At 44.0% G+C, this 24,209-nt stretch overlaps 1 protein-coding gene across 1 annotated transcript; it reads left to right on the top strand.

Moving 5' to 3' along the window:
- The first annotated feature begins 1,980 nt into the window (after nt 1-1,980).
- Nucleotides 1,981-7,309, top strand: LOC131408136 (mas-related G-protein coupled receptor member X3-like). Its single transcript, XM_058544698.1, has 2 exons — nt 1,981-2,149; nt 6,057-7,309. The coding sequence occupies exons 1-2, from the start codon at nt 2,139-2,141 to the stop codon at nt 7,063-7,065; spliced, it is 1,020 nt and encodes a 339-aa protein (XP_058400681.1). The 5' UTR covers nt 1,981-2,138; the 3' UTR covers nt 7,066-7,309.
- Nucleotides 7,310-24,209: the final 16,900 nt, after the last annotated feature.

Raw genomic sequence — 24,209 nt, 5'->3', positions numbered from 1 at the left:
TAGCTGACTTCAAAATATACTACAAAGCTACAGTAATCAAAACATCGTGGTAGTGGTACAAAAACAGACATGCAGATCAATGGAACAGAATTGAAAGCCCAGAAATAAAACTACACATCTACAGACAGCTAATCTTTGACAAAGGAGCCAAGAACATAGAATGGAGAAAGGAAAATATCTTCAGTAAAAGTTATTGGGAAAACTGGACAGCCACATGCAAAAGAATTAAAGTTATCTTTAATTAAAGATAATTAAAGATAATTTTAAAATTATCTTTCACAATACACAAAAATTAACTCAAAATAGATTAAAGACTTGAAGGTAAGACACGAAATCATAAAATTCCTAGAAGAAAATGTAGACAGTATACTCTTTGACATCAGTCTTAGCATCTTTTCGAATACCATGTCTACTCAGGCAAAAGAAACAAAAGAAAAAATAAACAAATGGGACTACGTCAACTAAAGAGCTTCTGCGAGGCAAAGGAAACCAGTAACAAAATGAAAAGACAATCCACCAACTGGGAGAAAATATTTGCAAAACATATATCTGACAAGGGGTTAATATCCAAAATATATAAAGAACTCATACAACTCAACAACAAAAAAACAAACAACCCGATCAAAAAATGGGCAGAGGATATGAACAGACATTTTTCCAAAGAAGATATACAGATGGCCAACAGGCACATGAAAAGATCTTCAATGTCACTAATCATTAGGGAAATGCAAATCAAAACTACAGTGAGATATCACCTTACATCCATTAGAATGGCTATAATTACAAAGGCAAAAAATAACAAATGTTGGAGAGGATGTGGAGAAAAGGGAACCCTCATACACTGCTGGTGGGAATGCAAACTGGTGCAGCCTCTACAGAAAACAGTATGGAGATTTCTCAAAAAATTAAAAATAGAAATGCCATATGACCCAGCTATCCCACTAGTGGGTATTTATTCAAGGAACTTGAAATCAACAATTCAAAGAGACTTATGCACCTCTATGTTCGTTGCAGCATTATTCACTATAGCCAAGAAGTGGAAGCAACCCAAATGCCCATTGACTGGTGACTGGATAAAGAAGATGTGGTGTATATATACATATATATATATATATATATACACACACACACACACACACACACACACACACACAGAACGGAATACTACTCAGCCATAAAAAAGACAAAATCGTCCGGTTTGCAACAACATGGATGGATCTTGAGGGTATTATGTTAAGCAAAATAAGCCAGACAAAGGCAAACACTGCATGATTTCACTCATATGTGGAGGATAAACAAACACATGGACAAAGAGAACAGATTAGTGGTTACCAGAGGGGAAGGGGGTTGGGGGGTGGGCACAAGGGACAAACGGGCACATGTGACTGACAAAAAATAATGTACAACTGAAATTTTACAATGTTATAAACTATTATTACCTCAATAAAATAAAAAATAAAAATAAATTAAAAAAAAGAATGTCCCCCAAAAAAGAGATACATTTACTATTTAAATATATAATCATAACTAACAAAAGAATTTAGAAGAAAAACTGAAACAAGTTGTTGCTTCTGGAGGATAGGATTCAGGAAGACCTTTACCATTTATTTAATACTGGTCTACGTCAATTGGAAAGCAAATGCAAACCTACATGTGTTACTACCATGATAGAGAATAGGCCATGGCGAGGGCGAGATAGGCCATGGAGATCCTCGAATGCAAGTCAGGAGGGTGTGCTTTCTTCTTATTACAGAGCCTCCCAGTGCAGGCTCACATTGCTTGGCATTGCTGCCCAGGCTCACAGTTGACAGCAGCAGGGTACCTAACCACAGTCACTTTCAGCGACGGGCACCGGATGGGGTGGGGATGAGCAGAGGCTGAGAGCGTCGGACCAAATGTTGAGAAACATTTCATGAGAAGTCATGACTCAGAGAACTCCACGCTCTCATTTGCCAACAGGTCCCTGGATAGGAAATCACGAGGCTGTCCAGCATCTTGATAAGCCTCCCTCCAGCACCAGATTTCACTCCTACTTCTTCAGGCACCTCTCGAAGGCAGAGAAGTGTTCTCTAGCAACTGTCAGTTCCTGGAAGTTCTTCCCGTCAGCACGGGTCAGCTTGTCACCTCCATCGGGGAGAATGGAGGAAAGGTAGGTTTATCAAGTATTTATTTCCAAAGCCACTGTTGGGTTTTTTCTCTTAGTACACATCTAAATTAGTCCACCTGGGAGTGGAGTATTCAGGGAGCCACAGGGGTCCAGCAAGAAAAGAGAGGGAAAAAAACATATAAGCTCCTTCCTGGCAACTTTGGGTGCTGGCAGCCTCAACTGAGAGATCTGAATTAGTAAACCAACACCATTCCCCCTTATTAGACTCTTCCCATTCTCTCCTCCATCCCAACCATTCAGATGTGTTGTTATGGTGAGAAATCCATTGCTTTCCTTAAATTAGGAAGCAAAGTAGGGTACATGCGTGCTTCCCAAAGCTAAAGGGCTGTGAAGAACCCAGTCATCTGTTTCACTCCCTTTTTGAAAGTTCTTTTCCTTTCCGTATCTCTCACAATCCCAGCAGAAAAGATGGCCTAATATGGAATGGTTGAAAAGAATTTAATTAAGAGACAGTTAACGAAATAGGCAGATTTAGAAAAAGTTACACGGAGGCGTGACCTCTACCCCCAAAGGAAAGTAATAGGAGGGAACCTGGACATCACCAGGCTTGAAAAACAAGGGGAAGGAGAAGTTACCAAAACTCAAGGAGGGCTGTGGCTGTAGCTGTAGCTGTTGTTGTGGTGGCAGGAAAGGGTCACCAGACAGGGACTCTGTCCTCAGGTAGAGCAACACCGCCACTGCCAACTCACAGCCTGGCAGGGAAAGCACCAGGAAGTTCAAAACCCTAAATCGCCCTCCTCTGGTCTTCCAGTCTCCTGTCAGGGTCTCCCTTTCACTGAAAGCAACCAGGAGCCCGAGGGAAGGGAAGCCCACTGATGAGGCACAGAGACGTCTCCCCCTGCACACAGAGGAGGGTAGAGAAGGTGGAAATGAGATTTAATGGCAAATGGAGAAAACCTGTCTCTTCCTATAGCTTCCTCATGGTCGGTATACCTAGTACTTTCTCTCTCCCTCCATGCGATTGGTAAATTTCTCATTGTATCTCCTCAGTTTGTTTGTTTGACTGTCTGTACCTCTCAATCCAGTGTCACTTCTTTGGAATAATCTCTCACTATCATCATAAATGCCTTGAGAATGGAATGTAGTTTGCTTTTTTTTTTTTTAAAAAAAGGTGCAAGTACATGGGTATTTATACGTGTTTTAAGTTTATGATGTTTTCCTCTAGACGAAATCCATTATAAGAGTGACTTAAACAAGAGAGAAGTTTTAGGACTGGACTGGTGACCCCAAGGCATCAGACACCAAGGTCCTTCCAATGTGATGCTCCCTATCCCTCAAGAGGTGACTTCATCTTCGGGGTCCTCATGGCTCCTGGACACAACAGCATTAAACCCAGAGGAGAAGGAAAGGCATGACCCAGGAACTGGTCACATCACTTCTGCTCACCTCCCATTGGCCGGCACCTGGTCACATGGTGTCGTCCAGCATTAAGGGAGGCTGACATTAGTATCCTTTCTCTGGTCTAAAATTCTCAGAGTTATTATGTGAGAGAGGAAGGAAATGAATATTTGGAGCAACTAGCAGCTTGTACACACCTGAATCTCTCTCCCATCCTGATCTCGCATGAAGACTTTTCTCAGAGCTCCTCCCGTAATGAATGACGTGGCAGAGAACAGCGGGAAAGCCTCAGGCAGGGCTCCGGGAGACCAGGGCTGGTGCTGGGCCTGCTAGTCACCATGTGATCTCAGGAAAATCCTTTGACACTTTAAACCTCAGCTTCCTCCTGTGTTAAATGAAGATGTTACAATAGACGGTCTCTCAGGGACATGTGCTAGATGCTGGGGATACAATAGTGAACAACATCAACCAAAACAACCCAGGCAGGTGTAGGCATTATTGATCTTTGATTTTGATAAGGGAGACAAAAGAAACAAAAGGACACGTGCTTAAAAATCGGAGCCCCAAACTATGTTCAGTGCTGTGAATAAAAAGTCCAAGTTGCGCTGACAGAGAACAACAGAGGTTGTGGTTTTCCTCCACGTCCTCATCAAGCCAACTGGACTGCAAGAACTAAGAGAGCGGGTGACAGTCATTCAGTCCTTGATGCTAACTCTGCGGCCAGAGGGCCCTGCCTTCCTCCACTCCAATACTCCTTGCCCTGTGTGAGTCCCGGCCGGTCTGGACTGACTGGGCCTTTCCAGAGGCAAGAAGAGGCTCCCAGGCATTGTGGTCGGTTCTCAGCTGTCCTCCACCCACCTCATCTGTGTTCCATATTCATGGGCTTCACTTCCTTGCTGTTTACAAAATTTGTCTATTCTGGTTTAATAAAACCCACAAGTGAATTGCTGTTTTAGGTTTGTCCCTGATGGTGACTTGCTTCCTCCCCTGACTGCTCTCCATGCGTAGGGGACGCACCATCCGGCAGGGGGGCTGCAGGGCTGGTGAAGGACAAGGTCTGACACAGACCTGGGGTTCAAATCCAGGCTCTACCACTTTCTGGCGTAGGACCCAGAGTATATCACTCAGCCTCTTTGTGCTTCTGTTTCCTCCATGCAAGATGGAAATAATAACGGTACTTGCCTCATACGGCTATTCGGAGGATTAAAAGAGGTAACACCAAGTAAGCACTCGACCAACTGCTACTGTTACGTGTGAGGTAGTCCTTGTTTTTCACCTGAAATCTGCAAGAGTATTTGTATCTCTTTTCACCCAAAGCCCTTCAAAAAGCGGAAATAAGCTCTTTAAAGAAAATTCCTCGCCAGAGAATTTTCTTCAACAAACACTTTAAAGAAAACTCTACTCAACATCGCATGGGAGGACAACAGGGAGTTTTATATTATACATTTTACAGAAAAATCAGTGAATAATCCCGCTTCTCTATTTCTGTGCCTCAACTACTGCTATTCAGATCCATTGAATCTCTCTCCTTTCCCAACCTTGCTTCTTATTCCTCTAAAATGCAGAGAAATTCAGTTGAGCTCTGAATCCTCTCCCTAAACTATGTATTTAAATCTTCTAGGTGCTCACAAAGCCATATACTGGCCCTCTCAGGTCAGCGGCATCCCAGTGGCCATCAGTAGTTGTTCGTGCAGGCATAGGAATTCTTTCAAACACACCAGAGCTTTCCACAGAAAGAACAGTAAGGAATGAAATTTTCTTCATTTCTTTATATGTGTGTTTTCTGGTGACTAATTTCATTAAAAAATTTTTTATGTTACATGGAACCCAAATTTTCCACTACCCTTAGGCTCCCCATTCATTTATTCACTCATTTATTTGTTGAAAAATTTCTTGATTATCCATTGTGTCACCCACACAGAGTTAGGCCCTGGGGACACAGCAGTGGACAGGAGAAAAGCACTTCCTGTCGTCATGAAGCTGACACCCTGGGCCATTTCTAGCCCAAGAGGCCTGGCTGTACTCACACCTGTCATAGCGAGAGGTCACATTCCCTTCATGACCCAAATCATGATCTCCTTTCTCCTGGTGGATGGACTGCTCTCAGTCACTGAGACTACCATAGCTCATGCCTGGGGCTTCCAACTTCCTGCCCCCAAGAAGAGCCCATTGTGCCAGGGCAAAAGGAGTGCTAGACTCAAAGTCTTGTTGTCATCCACACCGCCTGTCCACACTTATCTCCACCTGCCTCAAGGGGACATGACATGGCCTAGGACGGTGAGCGGGGACGTTTGGAACCTAGAACATTCCCATGTCAGTAGAGGGGTCTGTAGTGCAGTAGAGAGAGCCCAGGCTTTTAGAGTCAGAGGGGACTGGGTTTGAATCCAGGTTCCAGGACTCCAAGGCTGTGTGGTCTTTGGTAAGTATCTTAATCTCTGCGAGCCTCCATTTTCCTCCTCTGTAACACGGGGACAGTAGTTCCCACGTAGCGGGGTGGCCGTGAGAATCAGTGATCATACAGCAGGCGCTCACATCTTGTTTCTGTTCCCAGGGGCACCAGTGGAGGGTTTCTGAGCACGGATCCAACCATCACAGCCTGGGGGACCAAACTCACAACAATTGACAATCACGAGTCTCTTCCTAAATGTGACACAAAGACCGTGGTCCAGGCCTTGCTGACCTTCATCATCGCCCTGGTCGGGCTGGCAGGAAACGGGATTGTCCTGTGGATCCTGGGCTTCCACATGAGGAGGAACGCCTTCACTGTCTACATCCTCAACCTGGCCGGAGCCGACTTCCTCTTCCTCTGCTCCCAGATTGTCCTTAACCTGGAAGGACTCATTGCCTTGTTCCATTCCATCTCATTCTCCATCGCCAGCATTTTCATCACTGTGTGGAACTTTGCCTACTTTGCAGGCCTGAGCATTCTCACCGCCATTAGCACCGAGCGCTGCCTATCAGTTCTGTGTCCCATCTGGTACCGCTGCCACCGCCCCAAACACACATCAGTTGTCGTATGTGCCCTGGTCTGGGCCCTGTCCCTGGTGCTGAGCGTCCTGAACAGGTACTACTGTGGCTTCCTCTATAGTGCATTTGAGGATGGTTGGTGCCCGATATCGCATTTTTCCAATGCAGTGTGGCTGACTTTTTTATTTGTGGTTTTCTCTGGATCCAGCGTCGCCCTGCTGGTCAAGATTGTCTGTAGCTCCCGGCGGGTGCAGGTGACCAGGCTGGGTATAACCATCCTGTTCACAGTGCTGGTCTTCCTCTTCTGTGGCCTGCCCTTCTCCGTCCACTGGTTCCTCGCAATCCGGATTCAGAATGGTTTTAATACGTTCCTCTGTTATCTTTATATGGTTACAATTGTCCTGTCCGGGGTTAACAGCAGCGCCAACCCCATTATTTACTTCTTCGTTGGCTCATTTAGGCATTGGCGTCATAAGCGGAACCTCAAGTTGGTTCTCCAGAGGGCTCTGCAGGACACTCCTGAGATGGATGAAGGTGGAGGAAGCCTTCCTCAGGAAACCCTGGAGACGTCCACAAGCAAATCAAAGCAGTGATGCAGAGCCTCTGCCGTGGTCAGTCAGAAGTGACTCTGAACGTCAACGCTGCCCTGCCAGACTTGGCAGTTATCTCCTCTTCTCTCACCCTCGTGCCTCTGAAGTGCGTCAGTGATTCCCCAATGTTTTTCAATAGATTGTTTTTAGTCTGGCTTTTCTAGTTTTTCTCAGAGAAAGCATTAGTCTGAAAGCTGTACCTCTCTATCTTTCTTGACGTTACCAATAAATTTCTCATGTTATCTTCCTCTGAATCTTCCTTAATGAATGCTTTTTCTTTGTAATTTTCATTGCAGTGGAAAGAATACCTGTCCCAAACCATAAAACCCTTGTTCGTAATTGTTTTCTACCTGGTAGCATAAAAAAAGAAGATTCTTTATTTTTCTCTCAGGCTGTGTTCCCCTAAGGTTTACATTTGGTCCTGTGACTGGGGGCATTCTACAGGTAGAAAGCTTAAATAAGTGGGTTCTGCTGCCTCTAATCTCACTGGGTTCTCTGGGTTTTGGGAAAAGGATGTCTCTAGACAAACTCTTTACCCACGTCATCACAGTCCAGGAAATCAGGTTTATGAAAAGTCCACTGGTGGCATTTGTCTACGGCATGGTGATAAGTTGGCCTTGGGTTCTAGAAAAGAAGACCATGGCCTTTACCTTTGAGAACTGATGAATGCTTATTTAGTTTTTGCCTTGACCAGTGTAGAGTCTAGAAATATGTCCTAGCAGTTCCAATTTGGCTACTGCAACCTCAGTGTCGATTTCAAAATAGAAATTATCTTGGAAACCATTTATTATTAGCTTACACATATTATATTTTGGAACACTCTGTAAACCTCAAGATTTTGTACTGATTGTTCTGGCTGTGACTTTTAGTCAGTTTCATGGCAAGTCCCCATAAGGAGTAAGGTTGAAAACATCTGATCCTTCCCCAGTCATGTCAATTGTATTGACAAAAATTTAGGTTCAGTACAGAATTCTAGACTATTCTCTGCCAGTGATTACTCATTCCTCACAGAACTCAGGCAGACAGGGAGGGGCCACCATGAGATGGTGTGACAACACAGTGGGTTATCTGTTCTCAGACAGTGAGGCTGCCCCTCAGATTTACCCTCAAGGAGGGGAGCTGACAAATGAACTCTGAGTATTCAGGAGACAGTACAAGGTAGCTCTGAAAACGATAGATACTACGTTCAGTTTTTGATTTTTCCAACCAACTATATCTATGATTCCTATAACGCAGCTCAGTACTCAGAACTCAGGTTCCCTTACTCCAGATCCACTGCTCTTCCCAGGCCAGCATTCTGCTGATTCTGTATCCTACATGCACCCTTTGATTGCCAAATGCTGTAGTAGGGCTTGGTTGTAGGTGAGGGCTTCATCAGCTGGACTGCAGGGTGCTGGTAGCCTATGCACCAGGCAGGGCACTTTGATGTCATGCCAACAACTTAGACTGAGGGTTCTTATGAGAGTCAGCTCTGAGAGTCTTGTGAGTTCACCAATTGTACAGCTTTGGCTGAATCTGTCCATCATGAGGAGCACTGTAGAGAAATCTCATCTAGTGTTTGAACCAAAGAGTATTGGGCTTCACCTGGGCCACTGGTTATTTTGATGTCAGTGGCATTCCTCTTCACATTGGCTACAAGAAAACTTAGAGCTCCTGGATGCTTAAGCTCAGACACTGCTGTCCACACTGAACTCGGCCCCAACATTCCTCTATTACAGCATGTTAAAAATCAAAATTCAGGGGCCGGCCCAGTGGCATAGCAGTTAAGTTTTCACGCTCCACTTTAGTGGCCTGGGGTTCGTATCCCGGGCGTGGACCTATGCACCACTCATCAAGCCATGCTGTGGAGGCGTCCCACATACAACATAGAGGAAGATTGGCACAGATGTTGTCTCAGGGCCGCTCTTCTTCAAGCAAAAAGAGGAAGATTGGCAACAGGTGTTAGCTCAGGGCCAATCTTCCTCACCAAAAAAAAAAAAATCAAAATTCAAGCTATCCCCCTGCTGGGTATTTATCCAAAGAACTTGAAATCAACAATCCAAAGAGGCTTATGCACCCCTTTGTTCATTGCAGCTTTATTCACTATAGCCAAGACGTGGAAGCAACTCAGTGTCCATTGACAGATGATTGGATAAAGAAGATGTAGTATATATATGCAATGGAATACTACTCAGCCAAAAAAAGACAAAATCGTCCAATTTGCAACAACATATATGGACCTGGAGAGTATTATGTTGAGCAAAATAAGCCAGACAGAGAAAGACAAACACCACATAATTTCAGTCATATGTGGAAGATAAACTAACACACGGACAGAGAGAACAGTTTGGTGGTTTACTAGGGGGAAGGAGGTTGGGGGATGGGCACAAGGGGTGAAGGGGCGCATTTCTATGGTGAGTGACAAACAATAATCTACAACTGAAATTTCACAATGTTATAAACTATTATGACATCAATAAAAAAATCAAAATTCAGTGGAGTACACTTGAAGGTCTAATTGGCTTTACTAAATGATTCATGAAATGGGCATCATCTCATCAGACAAGTGGAGAGATACTCCAAGGGGTTACACAACATGGAAAGCTTTTACAGTACAGAGGGCAGGACAAGGAAAGGACGTCATCAGCAAGGAGAAAATGAAAGTTCCCTGGAGGAAAGTCCAGGTGATGACGGCTTCTCATTGGCTGAGCTACAGCATTTTCCATTGGCTGGTCTTGTTGTTGGTCAAGAAGGAAGTCTTCCTTCCTCCTGCTGGAGCAGTAGAGTAGTTGCACTTTCTGTTTGGGAGTAAGATACTCTCTTCCTGTTGGAGTCTGTAACTGACACTGTAATTAACCGATGCTGTAATTGATGGCTTCCTGTCTGGTGTAATTGACATCTAGTGATATGGTGTGAGAGCTTCCTCTACAGGCCTTCCTGACTCCAATTTTAGTTGAGGTTTCCTTTATTAATTTTAACAAGCACTTATAACACTGTACTGTAATGATTCCTTTGTATGTCTCCCTCCTCCACCACACTGTGAGGTCCTTAAGAACAGATAACATCTCTGTGAATTCCTAGTGCATGGGACTTGGCCTGCAATTTAGAGGATGTTCAGCAACCATTTTTCTCAAGCAGCTCCTGCCTGAAAATCACAGTGTCGTCCAGCTTTTTGAAAAAACTGGCTCAGTCACCAGGTCTCACTGTATCTCCCACGGGCATCTCCGGCTCAAGAGAACAGAGAGTGTCCTCTGGAGTGAGTCAGTCTGAGGAGGGCTCTTCCCTTTCATGGCAGGTCTGCTTGCTGCTTCTGGGGAGAATGGAGGGGAGGAAAGGGTTTGCTCATGAGCTGCCTTCTTTCCAAAGCCAGTGATAGCTTTTCCTTGTAGCTTTGCCTTGGGGTGGATCATGCAGGACATCCTGGAGTTTCCTCCAGGAAGAGAGAAATGATATGAAAGTCCCTTATGGCACCTTTTGAGAGCTGTCATCCGCAACTATTTATTTATGCATGAATTCAACAAACGTTATTTACGACTACTTGATCAAGCACTGTGCTATTTCTATATAAAGCAAACACCTTTTAAATAAATTTCTGGTTAATAAACTCTATCTGTTTAACCAACCCTCTCCATTCCATCTAGAAAATATATTGATTGAAGTCCAGTAAACGCTGAGCCCTCAGGGCCATTCACCGATTCTCTCATACGCCTGGACACTAGAGCAGAGTCATCTGCTTCACAAGAACCAGCTGGGTCTGTTTCCAATCCTGCTTGTGCTACTTGGGCTTATTCATGAAATTACCTAATTTATGAAAATACAATGTAAATCAATGAAATATGAGTACGAAATGAGAATTATAGTTTCAATGAAAATTAATATGAATACTTGAAAGAGCAATAAAAGCTAGTCTCAAAATTATTGTCATTGAATTAGGTATGAGCCTGACAACTCTACTAGACTGAAAAAATTTAGCAATATTGAAAAATATTCCCATGCAGAATGCTATACTTATGATATTAAGATCTCCACTTTGATAAATCCAAACTGCAAACCATAGACAATGCTTAATGGAAGTGCTTTCTGCAAGAAACATAGAGCAGAACTCTATTTGCTGACTCTACTCAAAGGAAAGCCCTTCCTTCTGTTACTGGGTGGGCTGGTTGGTCTTTCCAGGTTCTTGTCAAGCGTCGCAAAAGAATTTGTGAGTGAACACACGAAGTAAAGTTCAAAGCAAGAAGGGGTTTATTTGCAAAGCAAAAGTACACTCCAAGAGAGGGAGCGGGCAGGCTGGAGGTGAGCGACTACACCCGGGCTTGCCTAATTTTTAGGTTATATAGGTGCTGGAGGGGTATAGGAGGGGATTGAAGGGGGTCTGTCCAATTGGCTTGTTGCCCCCTCCCTCATGTTGGGAGGGGGAGTTTTTTCCCTTAGATGGTCCTTGGTGGATCTGTCATTGCTTCTATCCCCTGCAAGGGGGATCAAAACCGCAATGTAAATTTATTATGATTTTAGTATAATGAGGGTGAGGTTAGGGGGCAGCAGGTGGAAGCTAGCTCTGTGCATGAGCAAGTTGCAAAACAGGACGTTGTGTGTATTGAAGCGGGGCCCTCCGAGGAGGCTGCTTCTATTGTGGTTTGTCGCTTTTCTCCCCTCTCCTGCTCACTACCTGCCTACAACTTTTCTCCTTCATTTTTGATGAACGAATTCCAGGTAAAAATAAAATATTTATATTACAAATGTATCCTTTTTTATTTTTTATTTATTTATTTTTTTGTGAGGGAGATCAGCCCTGAGCTAACATCCGGGCTAATCCTCCTCTTTTTGCTGAGGAGGACCGGCTCTGAGCTAATATTTATCGCCAATCCTCCTCCTTTTTTTCTTCCCCAAAGCCCAGTAGATAGTTGTATGTCATAGATGCACATCCTTCTAGTTGCTGTATGTGGGACACGGCCTCAGCATGGCCGGAGAAGCGGTGCGTCGGTGTGCGCCCGGGATCTGAACCGGGGCTGCCAGTAACTGAGCACGCGCACTTAACCTCTAAGCCACCGGGCCGGCCCAAATGTATCCTTTTTTATAATTGCCATTTAGTAGAACTTTGCAATTAACCTATCCACTTGTAGTCTTGAATATACCATTAAGTGGGCTTTTCATAGCAAAGTTACCCAGTCATTCTTCTGTTCGTTCTGTAAATAATAACTGAGCATCTTCTGTGTTGCAGCCCCTGTGCGAGGCACTGGAGATTCAAAAACAGCATACCCATCTTCAAGGAGCTCACAGTCTGTGGAAGGAAGGAGCCTAGTGCAGGACAGACTGCCACACAATGCGATACATGCTATCACAGAGTATATTAGGGGGTCAATGGTGCTCAGAGGAGAGGTCATCTAAAAATTCTAAGTTGTCTCGCTTCTGTCTTGAAAAGGAATGTCACACTCAACAGTCCAGATAGAGCATGACAGTATGGATCCAGGTGGCTCTCATGATGGACAACATCCTCAACAAAAGTTTTACAATTGCTGACATCATTAGACCCACCATGCTGAATCTTCTAACAGACCTCCGTCTACTCTCTGGCATCACACCAATACACAATTCGTGAAAACATTTCTCAAGGAGAGTGCCTGCAGCTGCTTAGGCCACAGGCATGAAATGCTACCTATTCCCACCATCCCGTGTTCCAGCAGAGGAGCCCCTGCCTCCAGCCAAGCCTACTTCAGCATCCAGAAATCCTGGGATATGCAGGGATACAGACACACAAGTGCTAGAGCAGGAAGAGCACTGGACCTGGAGTCAGGGAAACTGGATTCTCATGCTGACTCCATGAGCAACTTGGGTCACAAGCCCATCCCAGGCAACCCAAGCATATAGTGAGGTTGTGGGATTGCTCTGTCTGAACCTTATGCCAGTTGTGGTCAGGTACTTGTTTTCAGAATAAGGTGATGGGGTTTGGCTTTACCACAGACGTGGACTGAAGGTAACTTCTGCTGCAAGTCAGGCAGCTTCAGAAGTTCATGTCTCTGCATTCTGACTATAATCCTGAGCATATACTCTTCTCATCTGAAGCAATATTTGGCAGCTACCTGGAATTCAGAGAGGTTGCCTAATGCTCTTTCTGTATGATGGTAAAGTCTGTATTGGGCACCAATATTGTCAATACACCAATGCTGGTCATAAAAATAGATGAAAGTTGGGTCCTGTTCTTCAGGAGCTTACAGTCAAGTGTGGAAGAAGAGATCTCCTTACACATGCCTATCATATTGGTAAATTGGTTCTGAATCTTTCTAGGATACAAACACAGAGATGGGGAGCAGAGAAGAAGAAGATCTCATTAATAAGTGTGTATATGGTGGCCAGTGGATCATGGCAAGATTCTTGAAATGCTTGGAATTTGAACCGATGATTCTACAATTTACAAGGCAAGTACCCTGTGTCACCTTTGCAAGCCACACCAACCTTTTGAGGTAGGCAAGGAAAGATAAATAGAATCTAAACAGATGGAAATGGGAGAAGAGGCAATTCATAGTGACATTGTTAGTAAAAGCACAGAGGTTGTTTAGAGAATGGTGATCTGTATGCAAGTAAGTTTCATTCCCTGTGACGACCCACGTATTTGGTCCTGGTTGCTAGATCCCTCTTAAGAAGGATCAGAAGGCTGGAGTGCCGTGAACAATAAGCAATGTCTGTCGTGGCCTTGAAGTGATAGAGGTTGGCATAAGTTTTGCAAAATTAGTTGGAGTCAACTCTACAATACTGTCAAGCGCAGAGACAGCCAGCAAGGTCACCCCAGCAGGACAAGCCAAAAAGGCAAGTCCTGCCCTCCTGACCTTCCTCCCTGGATTATGTCCAATTCTACCCAGTCAGAAACCACAGCTAGAAACAACAGGGAGGTGGAACAGGAGAAGGGGGGAGGGGGAAGAGAGAAGCAACAGAATGCACCCCCTTCTCCGCTACAATCTTTTTGCCTGCAAAAGGCCAAATTGGGAGCAAGGGAGATGGTTCATCTTTAAATTAAAGTCAATGTTTTATTCCTCACATAGAAATTCAACTCTAAATTTTTTGTGGCTTTGATATGGATGATGGCTTAGGCATTGGTGACCAGTTATCAAAAATCTCATATTTAAATTCTGCATGTCATCTTGTACCTCTTTCAAAATGTATTATCTATAGTATTTTGATATTTAGATCAAAACTTCCATTTAAACATCCTGTTACGGGGCGGGCCCCGTGGCTTAGCGGTTAAGTGCGCGCGCTCCACTACTGGCGGCCCGGGGTTCGGATCCCGGGCGCGCACCGATGCACCGCTTCTCCGGCCATGCTGAGGCTGCATCCCACATACAGCAACTAGAAGGATGTGCAGCTATGACATACAACTATCTACTGGGGCTTTGGGGAAAAAAAGGAGGAGGATCAGCAATAGACGTTAGCTCAGAGCCCGTCTTCCTCAGCAAAAAGAGGAGGATTAGCACGGATGTTAGCGGGGCTGATCTTCCTCATAAAAAAAGAAAAAAAAAATCCTGTTACGCATGTGAGAGAATAATGCATATCAACTTCAGAAGCTCTGAAGAATCGGTGAGAGAAGAGATGCGGGTCTGGGCCTTTAGTTGTATCTGTAAAATTTTATTTATTCGATTTCGAAGAGAGATTGGAAGCAAAATAGGACAAAATTGTAATATATGTTTAATTTTAATGGTGGGTGTGTGAATGCCTATTGTATTATCTTCAGGCCTGTGTGCCTGGTATAGAGACTTCTCTCCAGCATAACCCCATCCTCATTCTGTGACTTCAGTATCCATGTAGGGAGTCCTCCAAGAAACCGTCCTTTCAGTTGTCTTTAACTTTTCACTCTGAATTAATTATAGACTAACAAGGAGTTGCAAAAATAGTACCGAGTTCCTGTGTCCCCACCACTCAGCCTCTGCCTACGGTGACGTCTTACATAAATAAAGTGCTTTATCAAAACCAAGAAATTGACATTGGTACGACACAATTATTTACACCACAGATCTGACTTGAATCTCACCAGTTTTTGCATGCACTCACTTTTTATGCCATTGTGTATAATTCTAGGCCGTTTTATCACATGTATTGATGCCTATAACCACCACTACATTCAAGATTTGAAACTGTTTCTTCGCCACAAAAGAGCTCCCCTGGGCTGCTCCTTTATAGTCACACCCACCCCGTCCCCCTCCCCAAGCCCCTGGCAATCACTGATCTGTTCTCCATCTCTATAATTTTGTCATTTCAAGAATGGTATATAAATGGAATCGTACAGTCTCAAACTTTTTGAGTTTGGCTTTTTCCATTCAATATAATTCCCTTAAGATCCATCCAAGCTGTTGCATGTATCAGTAATTTGTTGTTGATTTTTTAAAATTGCTGTGTAGTATCCCATGGTATGGATGCACTTTCTTCTGTTTCACTATTCACAAGTGGAAGGACATTTGGGTGTTTCCAATTTGGCTATTATAAATAAAGCTGCTGTGAACATTTGTACACAAGTTTTTATGTGAACATAAGTTTTCCATTCTCTAGGATAAATGCCAGGAGTGGATTGCTGGGTTGTGTGGTAAGTGTATGTTCAACTTTTTAAAAAAATGCAAGAGTTTTCCAGCGTGGCCATACCATTTTATCTTCCCACCAGCAATGTATAAAAGATCCAGTTTCTCCAAATCCTTACCAATATTTGAAACTAGCAGTATATTTTTATTTTAGCCATTCTAAGAAGTGTACAGTGGTATCTCATCATGGTTCTAATTTGTATCTCCCTGATGGCTAGGGATGTGAAACATCTTTTCACATGTTTATTTGCCATCCAAATGTCTTCTTTGGTGAAGCATCTGTTCAAGTCTTTATCCCTGATTGAATCCCACTCTCTGCTAACTCTATGCCCGTTCCCAGGGAACTGAGTGTGGCTAGAAAACAACACACAACCAGGCACAGTGGTTTCATTTTCAATTTATGTTCACAAACCTCAAGTATCCACTTAGCTCTGCTGAGTGATCATGTCACTTTTCCATGATTACCGTCTCTCCAAAGGAAACCCTTCATGCCATTTCTCTCCTGAAACCTCCTTCTCATTCTTTTATCACTCTCAAATGATGCTCTGCTGAAAATTTCCCCATCTCCCCAAACCAAACCTACCAACCAATCCACCTCTGAGCTCATTTCTCTGCCTTTCCTCTCATGCCAGGGAGTGGCTCTGCACTCCTGTCCTAAACCGTCCTTTCCACCTGTGTGTCCCCACCCCTCTCCTACACAGAAACACTTTGTACAATTATTGCCTCTCCCACTTGCGACTTCAATGCTCCTTTTTCTGTTGGATCATCCCAGCACCGTACGAACATGCTACCCTATCTCCCGGCTTAAAGCACCACCCAAGTCTACGTTCTCCTCCATCCACAGCCTGATTTCTCTCCGCTCCTCTATAGCAAATCTCCTTAAATGAGTTTTCTATACTCATTTTCTTCATTTCCTCACCTTCCAGTCTCTTTCTCTCTCTCTTTCTCTATGTCTCTCTCTTCTCTATCTCCTCCCCTCCTCCCCCTTCTCCCTCCCTCTTTCTCTCTCTCCTCTATTTATAATTCTATCTCCCTCTCTTGGCTATATCATTAAATTTATTTTCCTTGTTTTAAAAATTTATTTTTGAAACAGCAATACATTCACAGCTTTCAAAAAATATGTTTGATGCGCACATTGAAAATTGTTATTCCCGGGGCCGGCCCGGTGGCGCAAGGGGTTAAGTGCACGCACTCCGCTGCGGTGGCCCGGGGTTCGCCCGTTTGGATCCAGGTGCACACCGACTTGCCCTTGGCAAGCCATGCTGTGGCGGCGTCCCATATAAAGTGGAGGAAGACGGGCACAAATGTTAGCCCAGGGCCGGTCTTCCTCAGCAAAAAAAGAGGAGGGTTGGCAGATGTTAGCACAGGGCTGATCTCCTCACAAAAAAAAAGAAAATTGTCATTCCCATTCCAGGCCCTCAAGCATCTATGCCTTCTCCTCAAGTACAAATCCAGTTATTATAGTTAGTAGTGTTTTAAATCTTTCCAGAGATATTTAATGCTAAAACAAGCATATATAGATACATTTGTATGAGGATGAATATATATATAATACACATATTATATATTATACATATATATGTATGTATGTGTATATATATATTTATTCCTTCTCATACAAATACATACTGTTCTGCACTCTGTGTTTTTTTTTAAACTTATATATCTCAAAGGTCCTTCCAGATCAGATTTGTTGCTCTTTTTATACAGTTACACAGTATTCCATTGTATGGATGGACCATAATTTATACAGTATTGATGGCCATTTTGGCCGTTACTGATCTTTTTCACCGCAAATAATCCTACAGTTATTAACTTTGTACTTATGTCTCTTGCACATGTGCAAATATATCTCTAGGATAAATCCCTAGATGAGGAATTACAAAGAGAAAAAGTATGATACTTTATGTATGTTTATATATGTTGCAAATTGCCTTCCGTGGGGGCTCTATCAACCTTGCCCCCACCCCAGGAATGTGTGACAATGTCTCGTCCCACACCATCTCCCACACAGAATGCTACCAAACTTTTGGATCTTTTATATTTCAGTGAGTAAAATATAACTCTGCATGATTTTGATTTGCATGTCTTTTATTATAAGTTTGGTTTCTCTTCTCTCCATATGTTTAGGAGCCATTTTTATTGTCTAGAAATTATGAATTCATTACCTATAGTCATTTTCTTATTGGCTTGTTGGGTTTTGAATCATCATTTTCCAGGAATTTTTACAAATAGGGGGAATTAATTTCGTCGATGATATGTTACCAATATTTTCCCAACTTGTTATTTATCTTTTCATCATAATAGTTCATGCCATGCCAAAACATTTCTTTATGTTCTTGTCTTTATTAATCTTTTCTTTAACGTCTTCTGAATTTTGTGCTGTACTTTGAAAGTCTTCTCCCACTTTGAGATAAAAAGAATTTTCCTATGGTCTCTCCAAGTGCTATTATATCTTCATTATTTATTTTTAAGTATTTAACATATTTGAATTTATCCCAGAATCATATGCAAGATATGTTTTCACCTTTATTTTATTTTAGATGGCCACCAGTTGTCTCAATCTCGTTTATTGACTAGTTCATGTTTTGCCCACTACTTCTACATACACCCTGTATCATATACTAAATCCCCATATGCCTCTGTGTCTCCTTCTGAGACTCTTCCCCCATCAGTTTTCTATGGATGGATCAGTACTGCAATGTTGTACTCCTTCAGGCTTTATTGAGGTTTTAATTGCCCTCAGTACTTTTCTTTTTCAGAAGACATAATTGGGGTTCATATTCTATTATTTCTTCTAACTGCTTATTTTTGTATGGAAAAACATGGTTGATTGTTTATACAATAATTTGTGGCTCAGCCACCTGTCCTGACTCTCTCCTCGTCTGTGGCAGAGTTTCGGTTGATGTCTGGGGTATGCAGGTGTCCCATCCCACACATCATTCTCTCTTACACTCGCCCCACCTAGTCCTCCCGGCCACTCTTCCTCTGCAGCCACATCGATGAGACTGGCAAGGACTCCAGGCTGCTAACCCAAAAGGTCAATTTCTCAACCGCTCAGCTGCTACCAACACTACCTACTGACCAATTCCATCACTTGGGATTCTGGAACACCGCACTCTCTTAGTTTTCCTCCCTCCCCAACAGGTGTTCCTTCTCAGGTTTTACTTTGACATGCAACTTTTATCATCCACTAAATTCCCACAGGCATTTGTGTCTAATTCTGAGACTTTTGGTCCATTGATCAGTTTCCCCTACCACGGTTTTCTGGATCCAGCTTCTCCTCCAGACTTCTAATGGAGGGAGACCCCTTCAGACCTCTGCTTTTTTCAGTCTGTATTTACTTTCTGAGGAAGCTCATCCAGCCCTTTCAGGATAAGTTCCAAAAGGCCACGGTCTAGTTTATGGTTCTTGCTCACATTGAAACGCCGTTGTCTGAAATCGTGCCTAGGACACAGTAGGTCTATATGAGTTAGCTGGGGCCGCCATAACAAAGTACCACCGACTGGGTAGCTTAAACAACAGAAATTTATTTTCTCACAATTCTGGAGACTAGACGGCTGAGATCAAGGTATTGGAAAGGTTAGTGTCTTCTGAGGCCTCTCTTCTTGGCCTGTGGATGGAGTCTTCTCCTCCCTCTATCTTCACCTTGTCTTCCCTCCATGTGTCTGTGCCCTGATCTCCTCTTCTTATAAGGATGCCAGTCATGTTTGGTTAGGGACCACCCCAATGACCTCATTTTTACTTAATTACCTCTTTAAAGACCCTATCTCAAAATACAGTCATATTCTGGGGTACTGAGAGTTCAGATTTCAATGTATGAATTTTGGGGGGACACATTTCAGCCCTCAACAAAGTCTTCATTAAATATTTTCTGAATGAATCCACTGAAGATCTTTTCTGAATATTTGAAACAGTTGCTAATTCAAATGGCATTTTAAAAAATGACAAGTAGCTTAATTTGACTGTAGCATGAGGCATACGAAAGGAAGTCACAGGAGACAAGACTTAAATTTTTTAATATCTACACATAATGGAAATATATAGATAAAAAAATTCCATGTAGTGGAGGGAGGAAGAAAAATATGTTATGTGTGCCGAACTCCTTACATTTTATAAAGGAAGTCAATTGATCAGTTTAATTTATCAGTTAATGCTGATAAATTAAAAATAAAAATATAAGTTTACTATTCTGAGCTAATAATAATAAAAGAAATAAGAATGGAAAGTGTAATAAGTGGTGGCCTCTGGAGAATGAGATTCAGGGAGACTGTCACTTTGTATAAATTTCTCTACCGTTTGGACAGAAATTACAGATGTGAATGCATTATGTTAGGATAAAGAAAAACAAAAAAAGTGGGATCAGGCCATGGTGAACTTTCAACCACCCTGTGATAGACTTTTCTTCAGTTATAAAGCCTCACAATGCAAGCTCACATTGCTCACATTGCTGCCCAGGCCCACAGTTGTCAACTGTAGGCTCCAAAACAGTGATTACTTACTGAGAAGTGGACCGGATAGGGGAGGATGGGAGAGGCTGATGTGTGGGTGGAAGTGGGGCAAATGCTGAGAAATCTCTCGGTGAGGGATCATGTCTCAAACAGCCCTGGTCTCTCAATTGCCCACAGACTCCGCACAGGAAGTTACAAGGTCTGTCCAGTGTCTTGATAAGACTTGCTGGGTCACCAGCTTTGACTCCATCTCCTGTAGGCACTTCCCGATTTAGAGGACAGAGGAGTGTCCTCTGGTGTCACTCAATCCCAGACAGGCTCTCACTCTCCACCTCTGGCTGGAAGAATGGCAGAAAGGTAAGGACATACACCAAGAACTGTCTTATTTCCAAAGCCAGTTGTGGGTTTTGCTCTAAGTTCCCACCTCCGTGTTTCTACTTTGGGGTGCTACATGCAGGGGTCATGTGCATCCTTCAGGAAAACACAGGAGGCATGAAGCTCTCTACCAGCATCTTTGGTGCTGGCAACTCCGACTCTGGGAGATCCGAGTGGGGTCAATGGGAACATTTCTCCCTTCTGATTCATCTCCTCACATTCTCCCCCTCATTCAACCATTCGAATCTGCTGTCGTGGAGAGAATGCTGCCTCTTACATTAATTTAGGGAGCAAGGGAACGTGCTGACATTGCTCCCTGGAGCTGAACTGCTGTTAACCCACGTTTCATTGTTTACTGGCTTTTCAAAGTTCTTTTCCCTTGTGGGTCTGGCGGAGTCCTGGGAGGAAACAGCCCAAACTGGGATGGTTGAAGAGTGCTTCGTGAGGGGACTGTTTGCAAAGCTGGGCAGGATGAAGGAAAAGTGACAATGCATCGTGAAGCAGCCTGAGGTAAGCAGAAGTGAAGCGCTGTTTCCACCCCTAGGCTTAAAGGGACCAGGGAAGGAGCAGCTACCCAGAGAGAGCGTAGCTGTAGCCATAGTGGTAGCAGTAGGAGAGGACCACCAGACAGATGGACAAGCACTGCCATTGCCAACACAGCCCAGCAGGGAGAGAGACAAGAGATGGAAAGCCCAAATCTCTCTCCCTGCGACCCTCCAGTCTTCTGGTGTCTACCAATGGCTCCATTCAACCAGAAACCAGAAGGACAGAATCCCATTGATGAGGTACATAGGAGTCCTCCTCTTGGGATGCCAAACAGGATAGAGAAGGATGGAAGGGAAGTCCTCATGGCAAATGGAGACTATTTCTCATATCTCCTTATCCTCCTCACAGTTTTGTAATTCCTGGGCTTTTCTCTATCTCAGTGTCTTTGAATCATTTCTCATCTCATCTCATCTCCATCAGAGTTATTTTTTTCCTCTGCTTGCACCTTCTTTCTTTGGTATCACTCTTATGGAGCAACCACTCATATCCATCAAAAATGCCTTGCAAATGGAATGTAATTTTAGAAGGGAAAACATATTCCTTATTGGTTAGAGCATAAGTTTGGCTGCTCTAATTGACCCATTGTAATAAGGACTTAGACAGTGAGAAAGTCTAATTAGACCTTAACTGGAGGCTTCAAAGCCTTCAGAAATAGGGGATCCTTCCACCTTGCCGCCTCCTCTCCCCTAAAGAGGCACCCTCATCCTCGTGGTGCATGGCTCTCAGCCACATGAGCATTCAGCCCAGGTTGGGGAAGAGAGAAAGAGAGGGGAAGGGGAAGCCATGCTCCTTCTATTAAAAGCCCGACCCAGGAGGTGGTGACATCACTCTGCTTGCCTCCCATTGGCCAGCGCCTAGTCACATGATGCCACCAGTATCGAGGGAGTTGGGAAATGGGGTTCGTTCTCTGGTCTAAAACTCTCAGAATTAGTATGCGACAGAAGAGGAGAACAGATGCTGGGGGGCAGTCTCTATACACCCTGATTGTCTCTCACATTCTGCACTCACATGAAGATTTTTCGGGGGCTCCTCAGAAATAATGAATGATGCAACAGAGAACCGTGGGAAAGCCTTGGACAGGGCTCCAGGAGACCAGGGATGGTATTGGGGCTTCTCTTCACGGTGACATCTCAGGAAAATTCCTCTGACTCCTTGGGCCTCAGCTTCTTCTGTGTTAAATGAGGATATTACAATAGATGGTCCCTAAGGATCATGCTAGATGCTGGGGATACAATAGTGAACAACAACAGGTGTGACTTAGTCCTTATGGACCTTCCAGTTTGATAAGGAAGACAAATACATCACACCCTAGTGAATAGATTTACAAACAGTTAAGTGCTCTGACTGGGGGTAGCAGAGGTTCTGGTTTTCCTTCCATGCCCTTTCCTGGCCAATCAGGGCTGTGGGTCTTGTCTCTCTAAGAGAACGCACGATGGATGATTCTGTCCTTGATTCCTCCCTGTGCCCCACAGGTGGATGCGTCCTCTTCCCATGTGGAGGCCTCCCGCCCGTGTGAGTCCTCTGGATTCTGGAGCCTTTGTGAGGCAGGAAAGGGCTCCTAGATTCTGCTATCTGCTCCTAAATGGCTTCCACTCACCTCTCCTTGTTCCCTGTTTGGTTGTCTTCTCTTCCTCTCTCTGGGTTTCTGGAATTTGCTTATGTTAGATTTTTTTTTTAATCCACAATTTTGACTGCCATCTTGGATTTAACTTGGGGAATCCTTCTCTGCTTTTCTCCTGTCCAGGTGTAATCGACACTACAGTGGTGGTGGGGCTGCAGGACTGGTCAAAAGTGTAGCCCCTGAAGGAGCCCTGCTGGGTTCAGATCCACACTGTGACCAGAAGCAAAACACTCATCTTTTTTGCGCTCCAATTCCATCCTCTGTAAAATGGGAATAATACTAGTTCTTCCCTCATGAGGCTCTTGAGAGGATTAAAGGAGACAACAGCGGATAAACTCTCAAGTGGCCGCTGTTACTCCCCAGACGTGAGCTAGTCCTCTCTCCAGGTGAAGTCTGCATGAGCATCTCTCTTTACACTCCAAGACCTGCACTCTTTCCATTTCCCCTCAGATTCCTCTCACACAAAAACTTAACTCAGCCAAGCAAACTCTACTGAAGATCTCCTGGGAGGGAGAATGCAGTAGTTTGCATTGCACACACCACAGCACCCCACATAACAGTCTCCCATAGATACTCCCAAACTTCAAGTGCCTCATTTCACTGGCCCTCAGACCTCACCCTCACGTACTCTTCCTCCCCTGTATCAGCTCAGCCCCAATCCTACCCCCAACTTGTGCACCAAAGTGATTCTAGGTGCTCAGCAAAGCCATGTTGAGTCCTCCCTTCAAAGGCACACTTGTGGTCAGCATAAGTTATTTGGGCGCATAAGTAGTTCTTCTAAACACACACAGAGCTCTCCACAAAAAGAATTATGATGAGTGAAATTTTCTTCATCTCATTACACGTCTGTGTTCTAGTGTCTTTAATTGTGTTTTCATTTTTTTTACATTTAACTCAAATCTTCCACTTCATTAGGCTCCTCATTCATTGAATAAATACTTACTGAGAACACCCTGTGTGCTGCACACAGAGCCAGGCACTGGGAGTATGAAAAGTGCTCCTGTGTCACAGAGCTGACTCACTGAGCCATTTCTAGCCCACCTGGCCCAGCCATCCTCACACCTGTCCTAGCATATACCCCTCACGTCCCTAAAGCATGGTCTTCTTTCTCCTCGGTAGACGGGCCACTCTCAGTGATGAGGGTGGTCTGTGGTCATCTCTGTGTCTTTCTGAATTCCTGCACCTGAGAGGAAATTTCTGGCCCAGAACAGAAGTAACGTTGGGCCCATAGCCCTCCTGGTCTCTTAGATCTTATCCCAGACTTTTCTCTTCCTTCTTCAGGAGTGCTGGGGACATGACATAACCTATGGACAGTGAGTGGTGTTGTGGGGTATGATCAGACTACAGGACATTCTCATGTCAGTAGAGGGTCCGTGCAGTAGAGAGAGCCCAGGATTTTAGAGTTAGAGGGAACTAGGTTTGAATCCAGGTTCTAGGACTCCAAGATTGTGTGGCCTTCAGTAAGTATCTTAATCTTTGCAAGCCTCCATTTCCCTTCTCTGTAACATGGGGGCAGTAGTTCCCACATAGCAGGGTGGCCGTGAGAATCAGTGACCATACGGCAGGTGCTCGGATCTTGTTTCTGTTCCCAGGGGCACCAGTGGAGGGTTTCTGAGC

Source organism: Diceros bicornis, chromosome 7 (assembly GCF_020826845.1).
Source record: "Diceros bicornis minor isolate mBicDic1 chromosome 7, mDicBic1.mat.cur, whole genome shotgun sequence".
NCBI classification, from domain to species: Eukaryota; Metazoa; Chordata; class Mammalia; order Perissodactyla; family Rhinocerotidae; genus Diceros; species Diceros bicornis.
The sequence above is the reverse complement of the archived record's forward strand: the minus strand, read 5'-3'. Positions and strand labels throughout refer to the sequence as shown.